Source organism: Chaetodon auriga, chromosome 8, assembly GCF_051107435.1.
Source record: "Chaetodon auriga isolate fChaAug3 chromosome 8, fChaAug3.hap1, whole genome shotgun sequence".
NCBI lineage: Eukaryota > Metazoa > Chordata > Actinopteri > Chaetodontiformes > Chaetodontidae > Chaetodon > Chaetodon auriga.
In genome coordinates, this window is record NC_135081.1 from 18,212,779 (window position 1) to 18,236,232 (window position 23,454).

General features: G+C 42.7%; 4 protein-coding genes across 6 annotated transcripts; all 4 read right to left on the reverse strand.

Annotated features, from left to right (window-relative positions):
* Positions 1-205: 205 nt before the first annotated feature.
* Positions 206-5,277, reverse strand: leng1 (leukocyte receptor cluster (LRC) member 1). The gene is made up of 4 exons (XM_076736650.1): positions 4,689-5,277; positions 3,982-4,164; positions 2,252-2,541; positions 206-1,519 (listed from the first exon to the last, which is right to left on the reverse strand). The coding sequence occupies exons 1-4, from the start codon at positions 4,818-4,820 to the stop codon at positions 1,300-1,302; spliced, it is 825 nt and encodes a 274-aa protein (XP_076592765.1). The 5' UTR covers positions 4,821-5,277; the 3' UTR covers positions 206-1,299.
* Positions 5,278-5,300: 23 nt separating this feature from the next.
* On the reverse strand, positions 5,301-11,812 carry tmc4 (transmembrane channel-like 4). The gene is made up of 16 exons (XM_076736652.1): positions 11,699-11,812; positions 11,382-11,565; positions 10,953-11,101; positions 10,676-10,825; positions 9,915-10,000; positions 9,087-9,232; positions 8,722-8,869; positions 8,436-8,594; positions 8,194-8,351; positions 7,711-7,837; positions 7,025-7,122; positions 6,749-6,932; positions 6,502-6,632; positions 6,161-6,316; positions 5,945-6,023; positions 5,301-5,796 (listed from the first exon to the last, which is right to left on the reverse strand). The coding sequence occupies exons 1-16, from the start codon at positions 11,751-11,753 to the stop codon at positions 5,704-5,706; spliced, it is 2,103 nt and encodes a 700-aa protein (XP_076592767.1). The 5' UTR covers positions 11,754-11,812; the 3' UTR covers positions 5,301-5,703.
* Positions 11,813-12,032: 220 nt separating this feature from the next.
* mboat7 (membrane bound O-acyltransferase domain containing 7) lies at positions 12,033-20,447 on the reverse strand. Of its 3 annotated transcripts, none has more exons than XM_076736648.1 (9): positions 20,317-20,447; positions 19,030-19,112; positions 17,898-18,027; positions 17,424-17,550; positions 17,169-17,325; positions 16,587-16,782; positions 16,152-16,304; positions 15,535-15,711; positions 12,033-15,230 (listed from the first exon to the last, which is right to left on the reverse strand). In XM_076736648.1, exons 2-9 carry the CDS (start codon positions 19,103-19,105, stop codon positions 14,819-14,821), a joined length of 1,428 nt encoding a protein of 475 aa, XP_076592763.1. In that variant the 5' UTR covers positions 19,106-19,112; positions 20,317-20,447; the 3' UTR covers positions 12,033-14,818. The 3 variants fall into 3 exon arrangements, with proteins under 3 accessions (XP_076592763.1, XP_076592762.1, XP_076592764.1); XM_076736647.1 differs by having other exon boundaries at positions 19,030-19,109; positions 20,317-20,426; XM_076736649.1 differs by having other exon boundaries at positions 19,030-19,109; positions 20,313-20,419.
* Positions 20,448-20,697: 250 nt separating this feature from the next.
* rps9 (ribosomal protein S9) lies at positions 20,698-23,074 on the reverse strand. The gene is made up of 5 exons (XM_076736651.1): positions 23,018-23,074; positions 22,087-22,199; positions 21,856-21,978; positions 21,476-21,662; positions 20,698-20,960 (listed from the first exon to the last, which is right to left on the reverse strand). Exons 2-5 carry the CDS (start codon positions 22,181-22,183, stop codon positions 20,783-20,785), a joined length of 585 nt encoding a protein of 194 aa, XP_076592766.1. The 5' UTR covers positions 22,184-22,199; positions 23,018-23,074; the 3' UTR covers positions 20,698-20,782.
* Positions 23,075-23,454: the final 380 nt, after the last annotated feature.

Genomic DNA, 23,454 nt, shown 5'->3' on the forward strand with positions numbered 1-23,454 from the left:
GATTAATGCATTAATGCTGACATAACAACAAATCATACCTTTGTGAAGGCTGTCATGCTCAGTTTTTGTGTTCATCCAACATAATGGACATTTTGCAGACTGTAGTTTGGCTCACTGATATAATTGAGGTGCAAATAAGAGGAAGACCCAATAGAATTAATCAGCACCACAAACTACAATTAGAGCGACAATTTCAAAAACAAATGAACATTTTATCAGTCACGACAGAAGCATTTATTTCAGTGTATTTTCACTCTGTGGACATAATTCACAGCGATGAAAATAAACAGGTAAATGTGAATATCCTGTTACTTATTGATGTAATACGTCGTTTCAACAGCAGACATTTTGACTGGTCACAGCAGGAAAAGCTCAGGTTTTACTAACAACATGAACATGGCTCTGTTCTTTTCAAGTGTCTCAGTGAGTCATGACCGTGTGACAGTGAGCCAGCGTGAGTAACACCAAGACCCTGAAACTGAGGCAGCTAAATGGAACTCAGCCCTCATTAATTTCACAGGGCTGAGTTTCTCATACTGTGATGTGTTAAAACGACTGTTGTGAAATAAGGATGCAGGGACTCTCAGGAATAACAAAGGTCTGTTATTCTAACCATCAACTTTCACATCAGGCATGTACTGTACGATCTCACCTAGGGCTGCAAATATCTTTATTACTGATCAATCTGATTATTTTCTCAATTAATAGATCTGTTGTTTCATCCATACAATACCAGAAAACAATGAAAAACAGTCCAAAACCCAAAGACGTCCAGCTGAGAGTAAGACATGACAAAGAAAGGCATAAAATATGGCATTTATAATAATTTTTTTGGACGACTCATTGATTAATCGACTAATCATATGAACCGTACTCTCCACAGTGTGCTCGTTCATGTGTTAGCACCAACTTTTGCACTAATACAAACAATTCTCACGGTTGCTCACTGAGTGTTTTCTTTGTTGCGAGCCTTCAAGCCCCCTGCGCAGCAGCCATCTGTCCTGCAGACGCGATGATGGGTGAAACTCAGCAGGGGCAGAAATAACTGCAGCTGGGCCTGACCCCTGGCCTCCATGGAAGAATCTCCCCTTCTGGGTGAGCAAAAAGAAAAAGTGGCCTACAAGCTGCCCTTTCATTAACTTAATGACAATAACAAGACCAGGTGACAGGTGTGTTCTTAATGTCTCACATCGCTCCCTCTCTTTGTGCATCGGCACTCTTTCCATGTTACCTTCCTTCTTCTTGGTCTCTTACATGTTCTTCATCAGGAAACACGCTCAAACGACCAATAAAGACAGTTCATGATTTTAATATTTCATCTCTCCAGCTGTCTCGATCCCGCTTTTGACGCTTTCGGGCAAGTTCTGGGAAGTATGCGCTGTTGTACGGCCTCTCCCTCTCGGTCATCTCCTTCCCCGGCTCCTTCCCTTTGCCGTTCCTCTGGTCGAGGAGGGCCTGGGCTCTCCTCCTCTCTTCAGCCTCCCTCTGCAAACGCTCTGCACGCAACCTTTCTATGGAGCTGGAAAAGACAGATTTTTTTTTAGATCTTTGTGACATCATCATGTTTTATTCCTATCACGACAGTCACACCTCGATTACTTTAATTATTAGGAGAAACTCACATGAGGTCACAAGAACCATTGACTATTGACACTGGTACAAAATGTCAAAGAAGCAGTTTTACTTATTGGGAAATACGCTTAGTAAGATGAGACGCACGACACTCTGACATGTGAACGGTAAATATGAAGCTACAGACGGCAGCTGGTTACATTAGCTTAGCACAAATACTGGAAACAGCTAACATGGCTGTTTACTGGTTACAAATCTGCCTCCCACCTCCTCCAAAGCCCATTAAGTAACACATTATATCTCATTAGTTTTTATCTTCACAAAAAAGAGGAGACCACGGAGAGTTACGGCAAATCGTCGTTTTCACGCATTAAACAGGATATAAGATGTTAGTGAGTTTTAGAGGTGCTAGTTATTACCTTCATATAGAGCGAGGCTAGCTGTTCCCCTTGTTTTTCATCTTTATGTTATGCTAAGCTAACTGGCTGCTGCAGACACAACAGTGGTGTCGATCTTCTCGGCTAACTCGCGGAAACAAACCAAATCAGTACATTTCCCAAACTACTGAATTGTTCCTTTAAAACCAGAGAACTAAGCAGCATAAAATACATTTACTATGAGCTGAAACTGATCTACGATAAGTTATTATTAGAATATTATTAGAAACTGACTGTCTTACCTCTCCCCGCTGCTCCTTTTTAACCCTTTGTCTCTTTTCTCCAGTTTCTTGCTCTTGTGCTCTTTTCTCTCCTTCACAGCGAGGGCTTTCTTCATATCTCTCAATGGATCCAAACTGTCTTTCAGTCTGCGATCCTTCTTCTCTCTCTCCTCTTCACTTATTCCCTTCCTCTTTTCTTTTTCTTTCCTCTCTTCTTTTTCTTCGCTGGTCTTCATGTACCACGGAGTGACTTCAGAGCCCGGTTGGGGTCCCAGAGACACCAGCAAGCCGATGGCTCGTTCCTGCTTTTCCTGTAAAAAAAACGACGAGGGAAACCGACAGTGATGAAAAGACGCTGTGTGCTGACTGCAGTGACAAACAACTGTTTAAATCTTCTGAATGCAGAAAAGGGTCAAAACAATTAAATGGTTTTAGTTTGGCTAACATCAGATTGGACATTTTCTGAGATGTGATGATAAAAATGGATCTCAGCCTTATATTTTAACACCTTGCCCTGAAATTGTGTCTCCTGTGGAAGTATTTATGAAAATCTCTGCCCGCTGCAGTTCTTCTCCGCTCTCGTGCACCATCTGTTTACACTGCTTGTATGCATATTGTGGCTGGAATGCATCCAGAATATATTCTGCTTCCTTCGCACAACAAGAGCCTGGCCGCTTCCACTGACTTTAAATATCTGATTTGTGTAAATCTGACTGGCACAGAATGAGATATATCTGCCACAGGTCACTGATCATGGCTGATCATGCTGAAAACCAACCAATTCCGGTCACCGGCTGATCACTCAGTGCATCTGTATTCAATACAGCAGCATCTTGACATGATTAAGGTTGTGCAGGAACAAGTGCTGATGGATACACAAGCCACAGCAGGCACTCTGAGCCTGAACCACAACCGCACTCCCATTAATACCCATATCAGAGACAAACCTGCTGCATGACAGAAATTACTATGACCATTGGTTCCAGGCGGTCGGTCACTGCTCATGATACTGCATTAAAGACCTTTGTGTGAAAAAGCAGTTCTCCACTAAGCAGGCTGTTGCCCTTTCATGTTACTGTCATTAAAAGTGTTCGCTACAACGCTAATAATTACATTACAACCTTCATTGTTGAACTTGGAAATAGCAGTTTGAAAAAAAAAAATTATTATAATTACTTGTTTTTTCTGGAGCTTTCAGCCACATCTTGAGGCTCACGTGGAGTTGATCAGTCAGATCAATAGTTTAGCTGTCATCACAAAGAGTTTATCCCCTAAATACAAACGTCAAGCCATAATAACTAAACCATCTCCCTGACAAGTGAGCAAACTCTGTCTGTTGATGAAGGTCACAAGATGTGGCTGAGAGCTCTGGAAAAACCTTGACATAAGAATAGATTGTCAAAATCTAATGTAACTAAATGTACTCATTTATGTCACCGTATTAATACGTAAATTACCCAAATTATAATTTAAGCGTCTTTGTGATTGAGACATGCAGAAATTATAGCAGAAAGAGTTCAAAGATGCAACAAACATCTATGAAGGAGACAGAATGTCCTCAGTCTCTGTGGCGAGTAAGAATAACCAGAGCTCACCCCTTCAAATTAAAACGTTTATATCAATAAAATCAAGGAAGAGAGACAAAGAAAACAGAAAACAGTCACTGATAACTGATCAATCAGATGCTGCCTGATCACCGATGGGACTTTTGCGCGTGAACATTTCAGAGAAAACCACAGACGAAACATCACCTTTTCATCCTTCTTTTCTTTGAGATACTCCTCATTCCCCTTCTTCTCCGAGGACTCCTCCAGGGGAAAAAGATTAAGATGCTCCAGAGCTCCACTTCCTCCGCTCGGTTCATCTTCATCGTGCCTTCCTCCTCCTGAAGGAAGAGCAACTCGGGCTTTCCTTCTCAGATACTCTGTGCGTGCCTGTGGAGATGAACACTCATTAGTCCAAACTAAACAAATACAAAACAATCCTGTTTTCTTAGCAATTCGTCATATCATAGGTTCTCCTCCTGCTTCAGTCTTGTTATTGATATTTCAATTGATACAAAAACCGCAGCAAAAGAGTAAATCAGCATAAGATTAAGTTTGCAATTACCTAGTACTGATTCTCAAAGGCACACTTCAGAATAATTTATCATGTAATATACAGTCTGGTCCAAAAGCCTGAGTATACAACTAAAACTATGATGGCTTAATCTCTTTAACCAGTTGCACTGCTTATGCACTTCGGTCAGCGCTTCTTTAGAGTCAAACAAATTAACATTTGACTTAACGTGTGTTTTGGATGTTTAACTGTTACGTGTCAGGGTTTGTAGTGTTGGAGGTGGACTCTTTTTTGGACACTATGAGACACTGTAGGTCTGAACAGTAACTGTTACTCATCACTTTCAGCAGGAGCTACATCATCGTCATCCCGGGAAATAACGTGACAACATCAGGTTCACCTCTTGCTCGGCACGCTCCACGCGACGCTTGGCCTCGCGCTCTTCCTCTGCTGCTTGGGCCTCGTCCCTCCGCACGCGCGCGACGTTGTCTTTGTTGCGGACGTGCCAGCTCTTCTTTGGGAGGATGTTCATTGTTGCTGTGGTGACTGTTGATACTGTTTGTTAGCAGTCAGCTAGCGGAGCAGGCTAGCAGTATGCTCGGTCAAACAATCGGTTTATCCCGAAAACCGTAACGTTTGTAGCACGACCAAGTGGGGAAATGAGCAGGGATAAAAACGGATCTAATATGACGACATAAATAAAGAAATACCGCTGTTTTGTTATTTCTGTCAGTTAGTCGACGTCCCTTTTTGCAATTAAGCTAACGTTAGCCGAGGTTTGCTACTTTCCAACTTAACGCCAACGTTACACTTTAAAGTTAACGACACCGCAGCGAGCAGAGACATTTAGCCTGCTTCCTGGCAACAAACTCACCAATTCAGCAGTTTAACGTGAAAAAAATAGGACACAAATACTGTCACTAACTTGCTTTGCTTGCTCCGGCTGTCCACAGGAACAAGTAGATAGAAACAGGAAGTAAACATAACACGTTTCCTGCAACACCACGACTTTGACACTAGAGGGGGCTATAAGTCCTCTCATTTTATTATGTAAAAAGAAAACATGACATACAACTCTGCCTTCACGTACAAACAAATGTGCTGAAACTTGTCATCTCTAACATGACACTCTTTGCATGGCATTTATGCATGCATTTATGTGATTGAACCTTATACCACTAACAGATAGATTAATAATGAACAATTTTTAAATTGTCTTTTTCAAATTTTCCTAGAAAACATATCTGTGAAGAACCACAACATCTTTAATTTAATAATCTTGTTGCAGTATTGTCTGCTAAACTACAGCCTGCATTATAGGACCCCAGCTTTACAAATGTGCAAAATAGGGTGGGTGCACAGTCCATCCAGAGGCCTCATCATGCTTTTTTGTGTTTAGGGTAATAACAAAGGTCTCAGTCTTCTGCTCCTGCAGTTAGTTTTGGTATTTGAAGGTGCTGACTCAGCACCTCAATCTGCTTGACCAAGAACTGCTTGTCACGGACCTCCTGTAAGTCAAAGACCAACCATTGCATTAGTAAAACTTGAGGAAAAAAATTGGGAAATCACATAGGCCAGCCTACATATTGTCAAAATTCAACATAATGTAAGACTTTGCTTTAGAATACACCACACAGGTGAATGCCATCAACTTACCAGTTTACGCTGTGCTCTCAGCAAGGCAACAGAATTCCCATAGACAGAGGCTAAGGCTACGAAATAACACAACACCACACTGCCAGAGAGAAAGGAGCCATGATTATAACAGAAAGTGAAGGAACATATAAGGCCGATAAAATGTAGGCTGCTTCTATATTTAGGTTTAAGCAGAGTACTGTAAAAGGATCCCACAGGAAGCACAAGTGCACTCACCAGAATAACACACACAAAGGGATGGAGAAGGACTGGGATCCAATGAAGAAGAGAAATTCCTGTGTAACTTCAGGGAGCCTTGAGAAAGAGGTTGGGACAATCAACCACATGTAAGGGAAGAAACGGAAAGGACCACAACCCATCGATGGATGAATCCTGGGTAAGAAGAGAGCAACACTTGGCTTAAACAATGTAATATAACATGGAAAACATTTTCAGTGTTTCTGTCATAACAAAGGCTCTTCCTTCAATGTCCACTTTGACTGCTATTTCACTTATTCGTCACTGCCAGAACAAAAAAAGCACTTGTCTTCTGTTTGTTAGAGGGGAGAAGCACTCACTCAGAGATACTGTAAACCAGGACAACTGTGGCCAGGATCCAGCCAAAGAGGAGCACCGCCAGGAAAAAGAAGGTGGAGGTGGTGGAGCGAAACGTCCTCAGCGCTGGCCGACAGTTGTAGAAGAGCGTGGCCTGAGGAGGAAAGTGGCAGCGGAGACATGAAACAGGGGCAAAACCAAAGCAAGAGTGTTGGCGAAAAGCTTTCTCCACTGTGTGAAATGATAGCTGTGTTAAAGCCACATCTTCACCCTCTTGATGTAGAAGAGGATGACAAACTTGACGGTGTTGATGAGCGGCAGCAGAGGGCAAAAGAATGCTCCGATCCAAACCGCGGTCTGACCGTACACCAGCTTGAGCACGCTGGAGGAAACTACGAACTCCTGCCGTCCCACCCACTGAGCCAGCTTACAGGAGCAGTTGTCCACCACCATCCTGACACACACACACACGAAAACACAGAACGATCTGAGTGCCTCACTCTCAACGTGATCTGACACACAAATTGCTCACACAGCGGTTCGTACCTGCGTGGAAAATCCACCAGGACGAGCATGGTGATGTTGATGAGGAGGTCGAACACCGTCAGCTTGTACATCTCCTGTCCTACTCGTGTTTCCCAGCACTGCATGATGGGACAAACATGGAAAGAGGAACCTGTCTTATGGTATTTCAGTGTAGAATAGATCCTAAATTAAATGTTCCATGAAATCCTGTAATTACATTTACATCATTTGAAATTAATCCAAGTGCACTTTTAGCATTTTTACTTAAAAGTGCCAGCAGATGAGACAGTCAACATCATTAATATCACCGTCAAAGGTTTGTGTTTGCCAATTATGACTTTGTTCTCACAGGCGTTTGCAAAAAGCAAAACTACCATCAGTGTGTTCAGCCTCTTCCTCATTCTTGCAGTTCTCTCCTGAAGTCCTCACTTGATCCAGCTAACTTGGAGCTTAGTCTGTCTCTGTAATGTGTTGATGCAAAAACAAACTGCAGGCAGAACCCTTTCCTTATGTGAACACAGCCCTAACAGGGGTGTTAGATTAGAAAAACAAATAGTCTGTCATCTCCTAACTGCAGAGCTGTGCTTGTCAGCTCAGGCCCTCTCTATTTTGTCTCAAGCTGTTGGTAAGTTTGTCGAAAAGTTTGGTGTCTGTGAAGGAGAAGCATCTTTGAAAATAATTCACATGCACTCAAGAAGTATAATTACCGGGTAGACTTTGTGGTTGTACTGGCACACTTCACAGTCTTCACTACTTATGGCCCCCTGGCAGGTGATCTGACGCCACAGGGTGAAGAGGAGAACACCCAGACTCACCAGACGAAGGAACACCGCCCTGCACATGGAAGGGAAATGGTTATCAAAAGTTTCTTCATTGGAGTCTATTTAGTTTAACTGACTGATGTCTGGGTGGTGAAGCAGGGTTCACTGCCCTCTCTGGTTGAATCTCTCAGGGCTATTTCACCTCAGAGCACATTGGGTCAGTGTGAAATGTTCGATTTATGTTTGGCTGACCACTGTTTTTACCAGTTATTTTCAAATGAAGATTGTAAGAGCCAAAATAGTACTGTACTTTAACTTAAATACACTTTTCAATGCAGGACTTTTACTTGCAATTTAGTATTTTTGCATTAATATATGTACTTTTACTGAAGTAAAGGTTTTGAGGGTCACAGAAATGGCAGTGCAAACCTTAATAGTGACACTATGACCGTAGTGCTGGGGGAATATCGCTCTATCAAGGCGATCTGATCACACAACAGCGGCACCAGGAAGTTTCCAGTGGTGATGACAATGGAAGGTAGATACTCGAAAACCAAACCCAGGAACCCTTCCTCCCCACTCCTTTCCTGTTTGTAAGAGATGGGAGCCATAAAGTCATTCAAGTCTTTGAGACCACATCTGCATCATCACTCTCCTGGTCAATCATTTACCTGGCTGACGACAGTGGACACGAAGATGCCGTACAAGGCTCCTATAATGAGGCCAAATGCAAGCAAACACATGGAAACACGTAGAGAGTATAAAACAATCTTCTGCTTCACAGTCAGGGCGGCTTCCCTTTTCTTTAAGCTCTCCTCCTCCAGATCCACCTGACAGAGAGAAGAGTGTCACCTGAAAGCATGTCACTGACAGGGAATGGTTAAAAAACCAACACGCGTCCACCATATTTCTCCTTTTCATAACTGTCCTCAGTAAGTAGGACGTGTCCCCTCTGACCTGTAGCCTGTAGAGGATGTTTTTCTGCTTCAGTTTGGTAGCGCGGTCTCCCAGGCATCCATAGTCCCAGCCGGTGAACACCATCATGCTGTAGCTGCCCACGGCGCTGCCTCCCGTTGCCACAGCAACTCGAGCTGCAGTCCCCATGCTGTGCGGGAGCAGCCAGTCAGGGAAGAGGACACAGATGCAGGTTAAGGTGACTGCACCCTCGACTCGGGCTTTTAAATGTCATTCTGTTTATTCCACTTATTGGCCTGAACCCTCAGTGAGACGGCTGAACACACACACGCACACACACACACACACACACAGGCTACATCTGGATTAATAACACTAAAGCTGAACGTGTTTGCTCTGGGACTGACCGTGCTATGATGCAAACGAAACAAAAGGCGAAGTAGAAGACGGCAGTGAGGAGGTAAGCCAGCGGGATGTTGTAGGAGAAGTTCCTGTCCTCCACCAGAGTGTTGTTGTAGTAGCCATAATACAAGTATGAATACTCCATGAAGCCCTGAGCAAAGAGGACGGGACAGTTACTGAGCATGTCTGACGTGTCCTGGGATGGGGTTCAAATTTACTTTCAACAGCAGCGAATACAGGTTTGTTGAAAATTATGCATGGAAACACCCTGCTAGGAAAACGATCATCGACTTCTATTTTGAAATCTAGGCTCCATCTCCAAGGTGTAAAAATGACATATTGCTGTTTTATGGGGGTTATGGGTGGGACTATTTCTTGGATGGGAGCAGTGACTACAAGTCCTGTCATCAGCTCTTGTTTGAAACAAATATCCACCATGTTACTTAATGAGTCTGGATGTGTTGGTAGGTGAATTTTGACAGAGCCAGGCTAACTTTTTCCACCCGTTTCCAGTCATTATTGCTAAGATAACCAGATGCTATCTGTAGCCTAATATTTACAGAGTGATATCAAACTTTTCATCTAACTCTTGCCAAGAAATGAGACCTTCAGTCAATGTGTAAGAACTGCATCACCAATGATCAAACAGTATAACCTCAGCTATTATCCAAAACAGACGTTCTTAAAATCTTGGCTACAGTCTTGTTTTGGAGAGTTTAAACATGCATAAAAAGCCAAAGGTGTAAAGAATCATCGAACACTGATGTCTGTTTTGTTATATCTTCTGCGAGTTTTGTATCTTTGCAGGTCATTGTGATGCCGCAGTTTCTCACCGTCCCGGAAAGCAAGTCAAGGAAGTAATTATAGAACACCACCAAGCCCTGAGGATTAGGGTCATACTCCATGCATTCCTCTGGACCTGGAAAACACCACAAGAGGAAACCGTTATGACCTCTCCACAGGACTTTTATAGGTTTCCCTGCACCTTTCTGAACATACAGGTCATGTAGTCGTCGTAATGTTTTCAGAGTAACTGAGAGAGAGGAAGAGGAGGAGAGTAAAAGCTGAAGTGGTGAGGAAATTCAGAGGCAGAGGGTCTTAATCCCTGCTCTGTCATCTAGAATCTAGGGTTCTCACACAGCTTTAAATAATCAAAGGGTTTGGTCTGATAAAAACGAAAATTATGAAAATGAGGCCAAAATGATAAAACTTTGAGGGTAGGAAAGCAGCTGCTGGTCATGCATGATAAAATGTCTCAACATTATATCCTCTACACTTTACACATGCTTAAAATGTCCCTTATCAGCTTCTTATTTCGAAATCTTTGCAATAAATCTTCATTGTATTTCTGGGGGGGGAGAACCACAGCTGGTGCTGCTGTCTCTACGTTTGCTCCTGCAAAGAGGCTGTTGCCTGGAAACTGCTGCATCAAACTGTGAGAAGGTTTCCTGTCTGTGTGTGAGAGACTCGCACTAAAATGTCAGTGTGAAGAAATGAAGTAGCATTCAAACATAATGCACCGCTGTCACGTGTCACAATCGAAACAAAATCAAATGCTGCGAGCTAACGAACTGTGGCCTGAACAGGTCATTACCAGTGATGTTAACATGGCTGGGGGCAACAGCTCTGAAGACAATGCTGGGGACGAGGACAAATCCAGCAATCAGCAGAGAGGAAACAAAATTGAGCACCACCAGGAATCGAAGGAACAGGAAGAAGGACTGGACGCCTCCTCCGAAGTTCCCTGTTAGGGGCAAAAGGGCCGTGATTTCATTAAAAATACAAAAACAGATTTGACCATATTATGCAGTGACAGATTTTCTCTAACCAACCCCTTAATGTCCACCTGAAGTTAGCAGCTGGGGGTTTACCTCCAATCAATTGCAAAGACTTCCTCCACAGAGCGAAAACGTAGAGAAACTCTTTGCTGTTGTCTCGGAATTTACGCAGAGATTTGGCCTGTTTCTGTTTCCAGGACCCCCTGCTGGAAACCACAGGCACCTGCATTTGCTGCACCTGGCTGGAATGGACAAGTTACACTTTAATGACTCTATATTTCTTTCCTGGTCGTAGTTTCCAATATATCTGAGCATACACCAGGCCGAGCCAGAGAAACATGTGATCTCGCTCTAATTAAAGGTAAACTAGAGACACAGTGATCAGTTGGTACATTTCTAATTAATTCCAATTAACTGCTAATATAACATCGAGAGTCATTTAGACGCTACACAGCTGATCAGGTAAAAAATATAAAACATATATAGTTTCCAGCGGTAAACGTTCAGAGGAAGCTTTCATACCGCACAGCTCTTTTCAGCCCCATGGGCAGGGGGCTGCTCCTGAGGTCCGGGGGCTGCCCAGCGTCCTCTGCATCCCCGTCTGCGGGAGTCGAGCTCCAGCTGAACTGAGGGTAATTCTGATCGGACGTCCGAGATGAAACCCGCCGTGACCTCAGTGACGGCTGCTCACCGAGGTACCCATTGCCTGTGAACGGTCGAGTGAGGGACAGGAAAAACAGCAAATGATGAAGCGATCTGTGTCAAGACAGTTCAGGCAGATTAAAAGGTGATTCCGTGTCAGCTCAAGTAAACATGATCAGAGGTGAGAACAGACGCACCTTCTAAGTATTCATACATCTGACTGGAGCCTCGTTTCTGTGGTTCACCGGCCATTTCTCTGATGCAGGTCAACACGAGCAGCTTTCCTCTGGACCCACATCCAACACTTCACGAGCCCAAAGACGGGAATAAAACAAGAAGTGAACCAGCGCGTCACGAGGAAGTGCTACCTGTCAAACCCTTCCCTGTTGTCTCCTCTCACGGACTTTACTCCCTTTGTAAATGACCACACAGGTACTTCCTCGTAGACTTAACCCATTATTTCCAAGGGGACGGTTACCAGTTTACAGTTTGCAATAACCAGCAAAGAAAAGAAACACACAGCAGCCAAAATGGGTTTGAGTGATTTGTGTAATTGAGAGGTTCACAGAGGTGTCTCTGGAAACTCCAGAGTGATTTTGGTGAATTATAATTGGGCAGTAGTGGGAACAAATTCGAACATATAAAACTGTACAAGTCAATATGAATTCACAAGCCACAACATATTTGTTTTATCAAAGGAGTGTAGTTAACTTTTAGCCCAACTGAAACCTGCTGTGAACTCACTCAGCAGGAGCGGTTGTGTTCACTACAGCTGGGGAGTTAATGATTTCCCAGTGTGACAGCTGAAAAAATGTGACATATAAAAGCCTTTTTCTACAAGCTTTACCTCAGTGATCTACACAAAATAATGATGAGCCTCAAAATGAAGACTTCAAGACGACTTTTAGAAAAAAGGAAAAGGCAAGTGAGTAATATTGATGAGGAAATGCGGGTATATATTCCACAAGTAGCAGCGTTACAGAGCAGGGAGTGCGTGCAGTATGTGCAGGCAAACACAGAAGAACAGAGAAAAGGCTGAAAAATAAATACTCTGGAGACGAGCAGTCAACACAAGGACTGGGACCGTCACAATCACCACTGTGAAAAAGTTAAAAGAAAAAAGAAAACAGGAAGCAAAAGGCTCAGGGAGGGTAAACCGTAGAGGCATAACACAAAATCAATTTGTAATTCAAATTAGTGCATTTCCAAGTAGCATTTGGAGAACAAAACAGCCAATGCTGCTGTCAGTCGTGCTCTTATGAACAGATACAGAGGAGTTATCACACAGTTCAAGGCAGGAACGAGTGAACAAACTCTCCAGCTGATACTCAGCTCACTGTGGTTAGGGCTGGACGATCATTCATTCATCTACATTCATCAGACATCTCTGCTGTCCGAATAAAGGTTTAAACAAAACAAAAATCATGAATGACGTTTTTGTTTCACACGTATTGTACATATATTTGGTCACACATCATACGTAACGTTGGGACATTTTATTACTTTGAACATCAGTGTGATTATTTCATATATTATATATTTCATATCATTCTGTAACACTTCATATTAAGGGACACATGTTCATCAACTACCTGAATTTTAGCCTGCGTATTAGTAGCATATTGGCTCTTTATTAGTCATTATAAAGCACTTAATAATGTCTTATTCTGGGGGGAGGATTAGTTTATTAAAGTCAAAATTTATGCACAACTTCCTTACTTACCAAGACCAATACTGCTTATCAATAAGCAGGAATTAGGAGATTATGAAGGGAAAACTCTTTAGCCTCGTAGATGAAGAATAAGGTCATGCAGAATAAGGTATTAAGTGCTTTATAATGACTAATGTGGAGCTACTAAGATGCATGCTAAGAAGCAACTAGTTCATGAATATGTGCACATCAATATGAAGTGTTTTTCATACTGGGACATACATCATCATACATACGTACTGGAAAATAATCAACGCTGTGAAAACGACTTGAGCCGTACCGTCCAGCCCCAGCTGTGCTGTTATTCATGACTTAACGTCGGCAGTAATGATGTGAAACTTCTGACTGTTCGTATCAAATGTTTGGTCCCAACCCTGAATGGTCCACGATGGCAGTACAGACATTTTGGCAGTGATATCGTTCACATATACAACACTGCTACAGAGATGTCAGTGCTTAATGTTCCTGATATGATCTGAACTGTCTACAGGCAGAACAAAAGTAAGGAAAAAAAAAACATCGAACAGAGAGACACAGAAATGTTCAACGAATAAAATGAGGAATGTTACGATGCTGAAAGTACTTGAGGTCATTTAAAACTAACTCTAAACGACTTAAAGAATTTAATTAGGCAGCAATACCATGTCTTGCTCCTTTAAGCGTAAACCAGTCTGAATCTAACCGTGCACCATGACGCCCATATTTCTGCCTTAATGGGAGGAAGGTCTGCAGACGGTAAAGTTTACAATGCAATCTTTATGCATTAAACTATCACAAAACAGAACTTAAACCGTTATTTAGACCACCACTGTGGTCAAAAACAAATAAGGTGCAGATTAAGATGCCAATTGATGGCAGAATTACTTTGCTATTTAAAATTTAAAAAAAAAAAAGGGAACTTTGATGATGCTCACACACAAACATGGGCCTGCTGTTATGACAGCTGAGCCCTGAAGGTGACGCCCTCATCGTGTTTTCCCATCACAATCTATTCATTTTGTATTCCGGTATAAGCGTCCTGTAACATAATACTGAGCGTTTTCGCTTTGTTGCTTATGGGAACTCACGGTGCCTCAATTCAATCAGTCTCTTTTTATTACTTTTAAGATCATTATGAGGGTTATTGTTTGACTCGCCCTGCTACCTGCTTCCAAAGCAGCCTCTTAACATTTCAACAACCTCATTTTGACCAGTGATGTAGTTCACTTAAACACGTAAAACCGAGCATAGCATCAAGCACACAAAGTGTACAGGCAGACGCACAGATGAGGGGAGGGAACTGAATTCTTACACCCGGGTTTCCACTCGCTCTATAAAAGTAACATTCACTGAGCTCGAACACTCCTCCCCCAGTGTTCACAGTACTTCTATGAACATGTACGAGACCTTTTTAACTGTGTCACACTCTTGTCTGATTTTCAGCATTGTTAATTAGATCGTGTTGAACTTTTACCTTGTCCCACAAGAAATCTTATTGGACCTGTTCGCTGCGACAAAGATTAGCGTCGGTGCGAATAGTGTTGGGAATTCTAGTCTGGAAATTCTGCAAGAAACTCGTCCCCATGTCCCACAAGAGTATCTGTCCAGTTCTTTTCTGTGCCTCCATTCAATCTGTTTTTTCTCCAGTTTTCTCTTTCACATTCTCCGTCTTCTCTCCCTCTCTTTTCTCCTCCTTGTCCCCTCTCCTCCCTTCCCTTTTCCCTCCCTTCAGGGCCCTGCCGACTATTATGCAGCCGACGGCGAGTATGTGCATGGTAAAGTAGATGGACATCCAGTAGTTGATGGTGTCAGAGGCCTTCAGCAGCACGAAGCCCATGCACATGTAGTCGTAGGCCCTCATCTTCAGGAACCAGTGAACCCAGTCGAAGATGTTCTGTCCACGAGGACCCAGCTTAGCTCGGACAGAGGCCTCCATGGCGGACTCGGCTGCGATGCACAGAGGGATGGTGAGGAAGGAGAGGTAGTAGCCGGCGTGCAGTCCGTGCCAGTAGGCACTGATGAGCATGGTCCAGCCAGCCCTGAGAGTCAGAGACAAACAGGAGAGTTTGAGTGCAAAAATGTCGAAAAAAAGAGCCGTTTTCCAGCAAAATCTGTATGAGTTACCTTAAATAATAATATATAATAATAATAGGAAATAAACAGCAGAAATTGTATGTAACTTGTATGTTGAGATAACCAGAAAACTACAATCTGGAGATGCTTGCCGTTACCTCACGGCTGAAATCTTTAAGAGAGGCCCCATGAAGGCACGCTGATGACCGAACGCACCACACAGGGATTCATGCCTGTAAAGCAGACACTGCTGCACACATAAAGCCTTACCTGAGAGTGTAGGCTTTGAAGGGGGAATTGGGGTAGATGTAATGATGCAGCCACCACTGCACTGTCATGTTCCAGTAACGCATGCCATGTCGGACCTTCACACAGAAGTCAGTGTTGTAGCAGTCAATGTTCTGGATGGTTCTGAAGTCATATTTCTCCTCAGTGGTGGGATCAGGACTGGCCACAAGGGGAACATGTAAGAGAAGACAAATTGAAATAAAAACTAACTTTGAACAACAAAAATATAAACTCCGTACAGACCATGATATTGCAGGCTGTCTACAGGCATCAGACACGGAATGTAATGCTTTTTAAGACCTTTTGAAGAACCAAATTTAAGACTGTTTTATGAACAAATCATCTCTTTCTTATTGAAACACTGCAGGTAAGTATAAAGGTATGCAGTATATACGGTATGTGTGCAGAGGTAGGGGAATAGAGGGAGTTAGGTTCAATGGTATGTTCAAGACTATTTAATGACTTTTAAGGACTAATATTTATAAAATTATATTCAGGACATTTTAACACTTTTTAAGAGCCTGCAGACACGTTGTACTGAGTGAGCAGTTACTGATGCATCCTCTTTTAATATACTCGTTAGTCCTGTGCTAATGTACCTGTAGTTGACGGTGGGTCCTCCTCCAGGTTTGCACAGCGCCTTTTCTGGATAGCAGCCCAGACCTGCACTGATGCAACCAGCCTCAGCTCCACACCACGCTGCATAGAAACGCATCCTAAACACGAAGAATACTGCAATCATGTAGAAAAACCTGGTGACAGAGAGACACAGAGAAGAAAGGTACATCATTCATACGTCTTACCAAAGAAACTGCAGACATTCGACCCTAAATAACTACCCGGCCCTCCGCAGTCTGTAATCTTCTTTGAATTGATTGGAATCATTTTGTATTTTCCTAAACCACAGCACTGCTGCATTTATTTTAACCTGCTTTATTTGCATTAATTTGTCTAAAGCATTATTCATCATATGTAAAAAAAAAAAAAAAAAAAGAGAGAGAGAGAGAGAAAAAATAGTTTGACAAGAGCAATACCTAAAGAAAAAGTTTTCATCCAGGAACTCCTCTGTGCGAACGTAGGCCAGTGGAAAGACAGAGTTGACCGCCAGGAACAGAGCGCCGTAGACGGGAACCAGCTTCAAGCGCTGCAGGCACGGCACCAAGCCAGGCAGGGCCAGTGGGCTCGGCTGCCTCAACCAGTCAACATATGTTTGGAAGCGAAAGAACGGGCCTTTGGGAAGATGGAGGGATGAGATACAGGAGTGTTGAGAAGACAGTGACAGACAAAAATGAAAAAAATCGGGATAATGCAAGACACAAAAGGGACGAGCGGAGGACAGTGTGGTTCAAAAGAAGAGGGGGTGTTGTTGGATATGAGACGCGGGTAAGAACACAAAAAGAGAGCAGAGGCATATGAAAACCAGCAGTAATTTTAAATAATGCTGAAAACGATGTGGACTCACACAATATTGGACAAGAAGCGGAGAGTGAGACAAAGAGAGACAACAGTTAAAATTCATGCAAAAGGAAATTAACATCAACGACAACAGACATGAATATAAACAGCTGGCACACAAACATAATTGTGAGAGGCGTCAGGCATTTCCACAGACTTACCGGTCATTATACCGACATAACAGTAGCTATAGGACAGAATAGCGTAGAGAGAGGGCTCCTGAGACAGACCCCCAATGACAGGAGACTTGGCAAAAGAGCTCACATCCTTTTTCTTCTCTATGTGGAAGCTTTGCACCTCATTGGCTAGACTCACCATCTGAGTTAGAAACAGAAAGATACATCAAAAATCAACAAAGACGCACTAAAAACTGTGCGTTGCCGCAGTAGATTTATCCACTGACGAGGTTTCTGTACCTTGAGAGTGAGAAGTAGCTGGACGGCGTTGGCAAAAGGTGTCGGTTGTGGCAGACCGAACCACGTGATCAGCCGGAAGAAGAGGAGGTAGAGAAAGGTCCAGCTGAGACTCAATGCTGGGGCGTGCCTGGTAGAGAGAGACACGTGTACAGGTCCAACAGTCAACACTCTAATTGGGAAATTGCTCATTTTTGTTGAAGATGTTTTTTTGATTCATCATTTCATTCAGTTTTAAGCAAAAATGCCAAAAGTTCTCAAGTTTTTCCAATAATTTTCCTGCTTTTTTGTCACATGTAATGGTAAATGACTGTTGATAAGGCAAAACAGGCAATTTCAAGACTTCATCTTGGGCTCTGAGGAAACACCTGTCAGATCTATCTCAGTTGCAGTCCAACTGTCCAGACTTATGTACTAACAGTGTGTGTGTCATACAGTGAAATAAGTCTGGTACAAGCAGGAATATTCGTCTCTCACCGCCAGCTGCTCTTGATAATAATCCATGTTCCAATCACCGTCACCAGAGAGTGGAGTGTGTGGATGTGACAGGTGGCGATGGTGATGGACAGGCCCAGGAGAAGAGCTGCCCCCTGCTTCACAGGAGGACCTGAAGTGAAAGCAAAATTATACAATTAAGCCACCTACCACCATCTGCCAAGAAGCTACGTGGAGTGGGAAAAGCACCTGAGACACAGCACAGGGTGTTAATGTCATAAACAGGATGTGCCATTAATTTTCGGCTTACTGCTTTTAACTGATTTAGAATTTTTTGACACTGTCATCCTGGACAGGTGCAATCCAGATACAACAGGCTTATCAAAATTTCTCAGCGTGGTGAGCAAGTTTTGTGATTCACACAAAATGCATTTACCCTCCATACAGGGGTCTGCCAATCATCCCCTTTATATGTAAATGTGTTTTCAAAGCAATGATAAAGGCCCAAAAAGCACAGTCAGAGCCAGGGTTGCAGATACATCAGACAGAAAAATTACAAACATGTGTCATGTGACAAAAGACAACATATAAACAGCAGTCACAATGTGGGAGACTGAGGTTGTGGAGCATCCTGACAGGCTTAGCAGAAGGTTAAGGAGTAGAGCCCCGAACAAAAGAAAAGATTAAAGTCTTCCTTCACTATCGTTCATGGTCACCAGATTAAACATCACTAATCCTTAAAAGTAGGCTATGTAGCAGAGAAGAATGCTAAGCAGATTTCCACTTGGTCCCTCCACAGAACAGCAGGCTTTCCTATGAGGAAATGGTCCACTGTCCTATTAGACACATTTCAGGATACTGTATGTATGATCATGAGCCTCCTGAGGAGGATTAAAGCTGTAGATGAAGAGCAGCCATCCTCCATGATACATACATAATGTTAAAATTACATTGTTTGGTGTTTGGTTTGTCCACAATCCAAAACTTAAGACAAACATTGTAAAAAAAAAAACCAAAAAAAACTTGCGCCTTTTGGAGGACAAATGTGAAGAAAAACAAGGAATCACCAACAGCATAGGCCAATAAAAGAATAGATAACACATTTTGCTGATCAAAATTCATTTATGTCAGTAATTTAGGCTGAAAATCCAAGTGAGTGGACCTAAATACTCACTGAGGTAACGGAAGAGGAATCCAACAGGGATGGAGACAGCGAGAACTCCCAAGTACACCAGCTCATCAGGAGACATCGCTCTGCTGGCAGAGACACACAGATCAGCATCATCGTACAGAAAAACACAGACGTGTAAATGAAACATCATGAAGAGACAATCCACAATTATGAGAGAACAACATGCAAAGCATGACATGCAACACGTACCACCTCAGCGGAGTTAATCTTTATCAAGACTGCATCACAGATATTGATTAAATCTTAGTTTCCTGTATTTTGAGGATGTTGTCAGTGCTGGAGCACATAATATTGCAAAGTGAAGGTAATCCTTCTCCACTCAAAAGTCACACACAAAGAGTGATGGCCGAGTATTAATCCACCACTTTCTATTACAAAGAAATACCACGTTAGTCTACATGTTATGTTTTCCATACTGTGAATTTGCTCTATTTTTTCTCTCCATTTTGACATTTGTGGACATGCTTTTTGCAGCCACAGCCTTGTAATTAAAGCTTTCAATGTTGTTACAGCAAAAACAAAAACACTTCTCTCGTCATTTTCATTTTTAATTGTGAGAGGTTTGCCCAGAGGTGCTGACAAGGTTTATTCATCTTAAGCAGCAATAGTAATTAGTAAATCTTCTGGGTGTATTTCACAGTAACAGTAACAAATCTGAGGCAATTTCCGCTTAACTGTATGCAACAGCACTGTGAAACACGGTTGCAGCACCATGTAGTTTTATTTTGAACAGTGGACGAACACAGGCGTCCAGACAGACTCAATGGAAAAGACAGCATGCATGTCGATGTTGCATAACACGGAACAACATGTGGAAACTTGCTGCTTTGGAATATAATGCCACAGTATAGAGAAACACCCGGTCTGTATCTGAGCCCAGGACAAGTTTCATTAAGTTTAAGGAGAACACAGTATAATGACTTCTTTAGTTTGCTCAGGACTGGAAAAATCGGCTCAGAGGTGAGTGAAATGCGTCTCACAGAACTCCAGGTGGCTGAGCGGAGCCGTTAGCTAGCAGCAACACAGCCTGGGGGTTCATAACCATGTCACATGTTTAGAAATTGAGTCAGATTATAAAAATAAGACAGAATGAACTGCACGAGACGAAGGCTGAACCACAATAGTCATGGCACTATTTACTGGTGTCAGCAGGCAGGTAACACAGCTGTGCCAAACGTTAGCATAACCAATGGTTCATTAGCTTAGTAGCTGTCACTGTGAGCAACGCTCGGATTGCAAGTGTGATTTGAAAAGCTTTCCATTACTTACGTTTATAAAGGTGTTAAAACGCCAATTTAAGTACTCTGGTCTCCGGTAGAGCCTGCATACACCACCCATTCACTCAACTGAGAGTAACCATGAAGGAATTTACTTCCTCGATGATGAGTACGACGTCACATAGCGGAACTTGGCGCGTACCATCCCAACTGTAGGGGTGCGGACTAAACCATTCTAAAATATATACACACCTATTGCACTTCTTAACCTGTGGCAAACCATCTCAAAGTGAATGATCATTCTCAGTATGACACTGCAACTATATCTGACTATTCATATGTCCCTGATCATGCTATAATATAAAACCATGTACAAAACTACAGCATAATTGTAATTAGAACCAATATTTTAGGGAGAAAAATGAACAACTCGTTTCACTGGTTAGACCAAACATTTTTATTGAAATTTTTTGACAGAACAGGAAGTATGAGACCACACTCCCTGGACGACATCCTTCTTAATCCTCCTCCTCATCGTCAGCTCCGCCAGCTCCACCCTGGCCCTTCTTGGCGTTTTTTCTCTTGACACGGCCTGGGCGTCCACCACCATATGGAGACCTCAGAGAGAAGTCAATGTGCTTCTGGCTGTCCAGGCGAACCACAAAGGAAGGGATGTTCACTACCTGCTTGCGCACACTGCCAAGACAAAGATAATGAGGTGGACTTTAGAGGAAAACAAACATTCAAATAGTGTATCTTGCATATTTTATCCACATTCATTAATCTTAAACATGCTTGCTAATTTACTGCAGGCTTCATTGACGAGGAATTCTTGACACCACAAAAAATCTGATCATATTATCTTAAATCATCAGCCTGAGTATTTAGTACGTCACAACACGCAAGGTGTAGTGAACACAATTGCCCGAGGTGCAATCCCCCATACCTTACCTGACAACCACAACACCTCAGTGACACAGTCCAAGCCCTCGGCGGCGGGATTGGCTCTGGGCAATGTATACTGACAAGGTATACGGTTTTGATACCGAATTGACCTTGCTGAATTGTTTAACTGATCTCAGTGGACAGCATTACAAGTTGATGGTCCTCTGATGGAAGAGGAAGCATTGAGAGATTCTCATGAGTCCCTCAGAAGACTTGTGACCCCCTTTATTATTTGATGCTTGTTCCCTAGGAGCCTGAGATCTTACCGAATGTGCCTCTGGCGGATAAGGACACGGGCATGGTGGATGCTCTTGGCAAGTCCGAGCTTGAAGACCTGTGTCTGCAGCCTCCTCTCCAAGAAATCTTCAACCTTCAGACCCAGGATGTAATCGAGCTTCATCTTACCCTCGTCCAGCACACCGATCCTCACCAGACGCCTGAGCAAAGCATTACCTGGAAAACCACACAGGAGCCATTTACAATTCCAAACATCGGGGCACATGCAGTGCACATGACAGTTCGACAATACTGGCCTCATTGACGAGGAATTCTTGACACCATAGAAAGGTCTGACAATTGATAATTAAATCATCGGCCAATACGCTCAGCAAACCTGCATTTACACTTAAAGTGTATAAAAGTATACCTTCAAACAGGCGCTTGGGGTCCTTCTCATCAAGAGTGAGCAGCTCTCTGGCAGCTTTGCGAATCTTGGCCAGTGTGAACTTGACCCTCCACACTTCACGCTTGTTCCTCAGTCCATACTCGCCTTGAAAGAAGACACAGCAGTCAAAGTTCAAGTTCAGTGATTAAGTAAATACATTTTAAAGTAGCCAGACTTTTATTGCACACTGGTGTTCTCAAAATCACAACATACCAATGAGTTTCAACTCCTGGTCGAGACGGGACTTCTCAAAGGGACGGCGGGGGGTGACGTATGTCTTGCGACAAACCCAACTCCTGGCAACGGGCATGGCGGCTTAGAAGTGCCTGCAACATCAGGACAAGAGACATTAGGTTAGTCAATGAGTTAATTAAAAGCTAACTACTATACATCAGAGAGATAAATACTCAGAGCAGCTGCAGTCTCCCTAAAATCTCTAATCATAGACTGACTTTAGTCAACACCATTCACTGAACCATTCAGTTGGGTAAAGAGTTCAGCCTTGAAATCGCAGGCGACTCTGACTATACAGTATATAGACAAAATATTTCAAGATATCTTGTTAACTTTGGGCTGTGACGGTCTAATTCAAACTATTGTTTCTCTCCCTTTACATCTTACAAACTTGAACAAAATCGCATCATGCATTTAAACACACAATTATAGACAGTATCACATGAATCTGATTTGTTTCACTGTGCAAATTCTGTTCGTACCGAACTACTAAAAACAGCTAACTGCTATGTCACGTTAGCACTTCTACTCTGCGGCGGTGAGGTTCATGAAGAAACAATAATATGTAAATAAGAGAATTTACAACACTGCTCAACCACAAAATTATTGATGAAATGTGTCTACAACAGCGATAAATTGTGTTAAGATGCGTGAGAAGATGGCAATTTGTCAGCCGTACGACTAGGCCACAGCTACGCCGCACCACGTTGTTCAATGTGACAACCCAACGTTAGCTTAGCCAAATTAGCTTTTCACTTCCATCCACTACAAAATGACACGTTGAATATTTAAAAGTCACTTTCTCACATCTACCTGCGTGTTCTTTCACTACCTATGAACTCTTGCGCATTTAAAAGGTATAAATGCTGTGAATTTGTGTTGTGATGTTGCGCTAGCCTGCTGTCCGTACCTGTCTCGCTCAGGCTCGCGTAGTAAAGAGGACGTTAAAGGAAGTTCCCATTCACTTATAGCTCCGGCGCACGCACTACATATCCCATCATGCCCCTCTACGCCCGAACGGAAGCAGGAATGTTGGTTTTGTCGCCGTCTGTTGGTCAAACAGAAAACAACAACTGAAAACAACGTAAATACTATAATCAGATCTACGTGTGAGTGTGTGTGTTCCTACAAACCTACAGATATGTGTGTGACATAAATATAACTAATGTCACATACCTGAAAATTCAAACAGACTTTCATCTGTTTGTCTAAATGGGGATGCATATAACTTTAGGGTACACAATGATTCAAATGACCTGCTTTGGATTCAGGGACACTGAACCCTTGTCGAATTGGCTGTTATTGTACAAGTGTGTAACACGTCGTGAGAAATCTTGTATGACAAAG

What these genes read in the sequence shown, in the direction of transcription:
- leng1 (XM_076736650.1), bottom strand. Translation starts at nt 4,820, where the DNA reads ATGAACATCCTCCCAAAGAAGAGCTGGCACGTCCGCAACAAAGACAAC. An exon ending in AAGAAAAGAAGGATGAAAAG is followed by an intron (nt 2,542 to 3,981) that starts GTGATGTTTCGT and finishes TTTTTTTTACAG; the next exon opens with GAAAAGCAGGAACGAGCCAT. An exon ending in AAAAGGAGCAGCGGGGAGAG is followed by an intron (nt 1,520 to 2,251) that starts GTAAGACAGTCA and finishes TGTCTTTTCCAG; the next exon opens with CTCCATAGAAAGGTTGCGTG.
- tmc4 (XM_076736652.1), bottom strand. Translation starts at nt 11,753, where the DNA reads ATGGCCGGTGAACCACAGAAACGAGGCTCCAGTCAGATGTATGAATAC. An exon ending in ACATCCTCTACAGGCTACAG is followed by an intron (nt 8,595 to 8,721) that starts GTCAGAGGGGAC and finishes TCTCTCTGTCAG; the next exon opens with GTGGATCTGGAGGAGGAGAG. An exon ending in CTGGTGGATTTTCCACGCAG is followed by an intron (nt 6,933 to 7,024) that starts GTACGAACCGCT and finishes TGTGTGTGTCAG; the next exon opens with GATGGTGGTGGACAACTGCT.
- mboat7 (XM_076736648.1), bottom strand. Translation starts at nt 19,105, where the DNA reads ATGTCTCCTGATGAGCTGGTGTACTTGGGAGTTCTCGCTGTCTCCATC. An exon ending in TTATGTCGGTATAATGACCG is followed by an intron (nt 16,783 to 17,168) that starts GTAAGTCTGTGG and finishes ATCTTCCCAAAG; the next exon opens with GCCCGTTCTTTCGCTTCCAA. An exon ending in GGACCCACCGTCAACTACAG is followed by an intron (nt 15,712 to 16,151) that starts GTACATTAGCAC and finishes CCTTGTGGCCAG; the next exon opens with TCCTGATCCCACCACTGAGG.
- rps9 (XM_076736651.1), bottom strand. Translation starts at nt 22,183, where the DNA reads ATGCCCGTTGCCAGGAGTTGGGTTTGTCGCAAGACATACGTCACCCCC. An exon ending in CCAGGAGTTGAAACTCATTG is followed by an intron (nt 21,979 to 22,086) that starts GTATGTTGTGAT and finishes TCTTCTTTCAAG; the next exon opens with GCGAGTATGGACTGAGGAAC. An exon ending in ATCCGCCAGAGGCACATTCG is followed by an intron (nt 20,961 to 21,475) that starts GTAAGATCTCAG and finishes TTGTCTTGGCAG; the next exon opens with TGTGCGCAAGCAGGTAGTGA.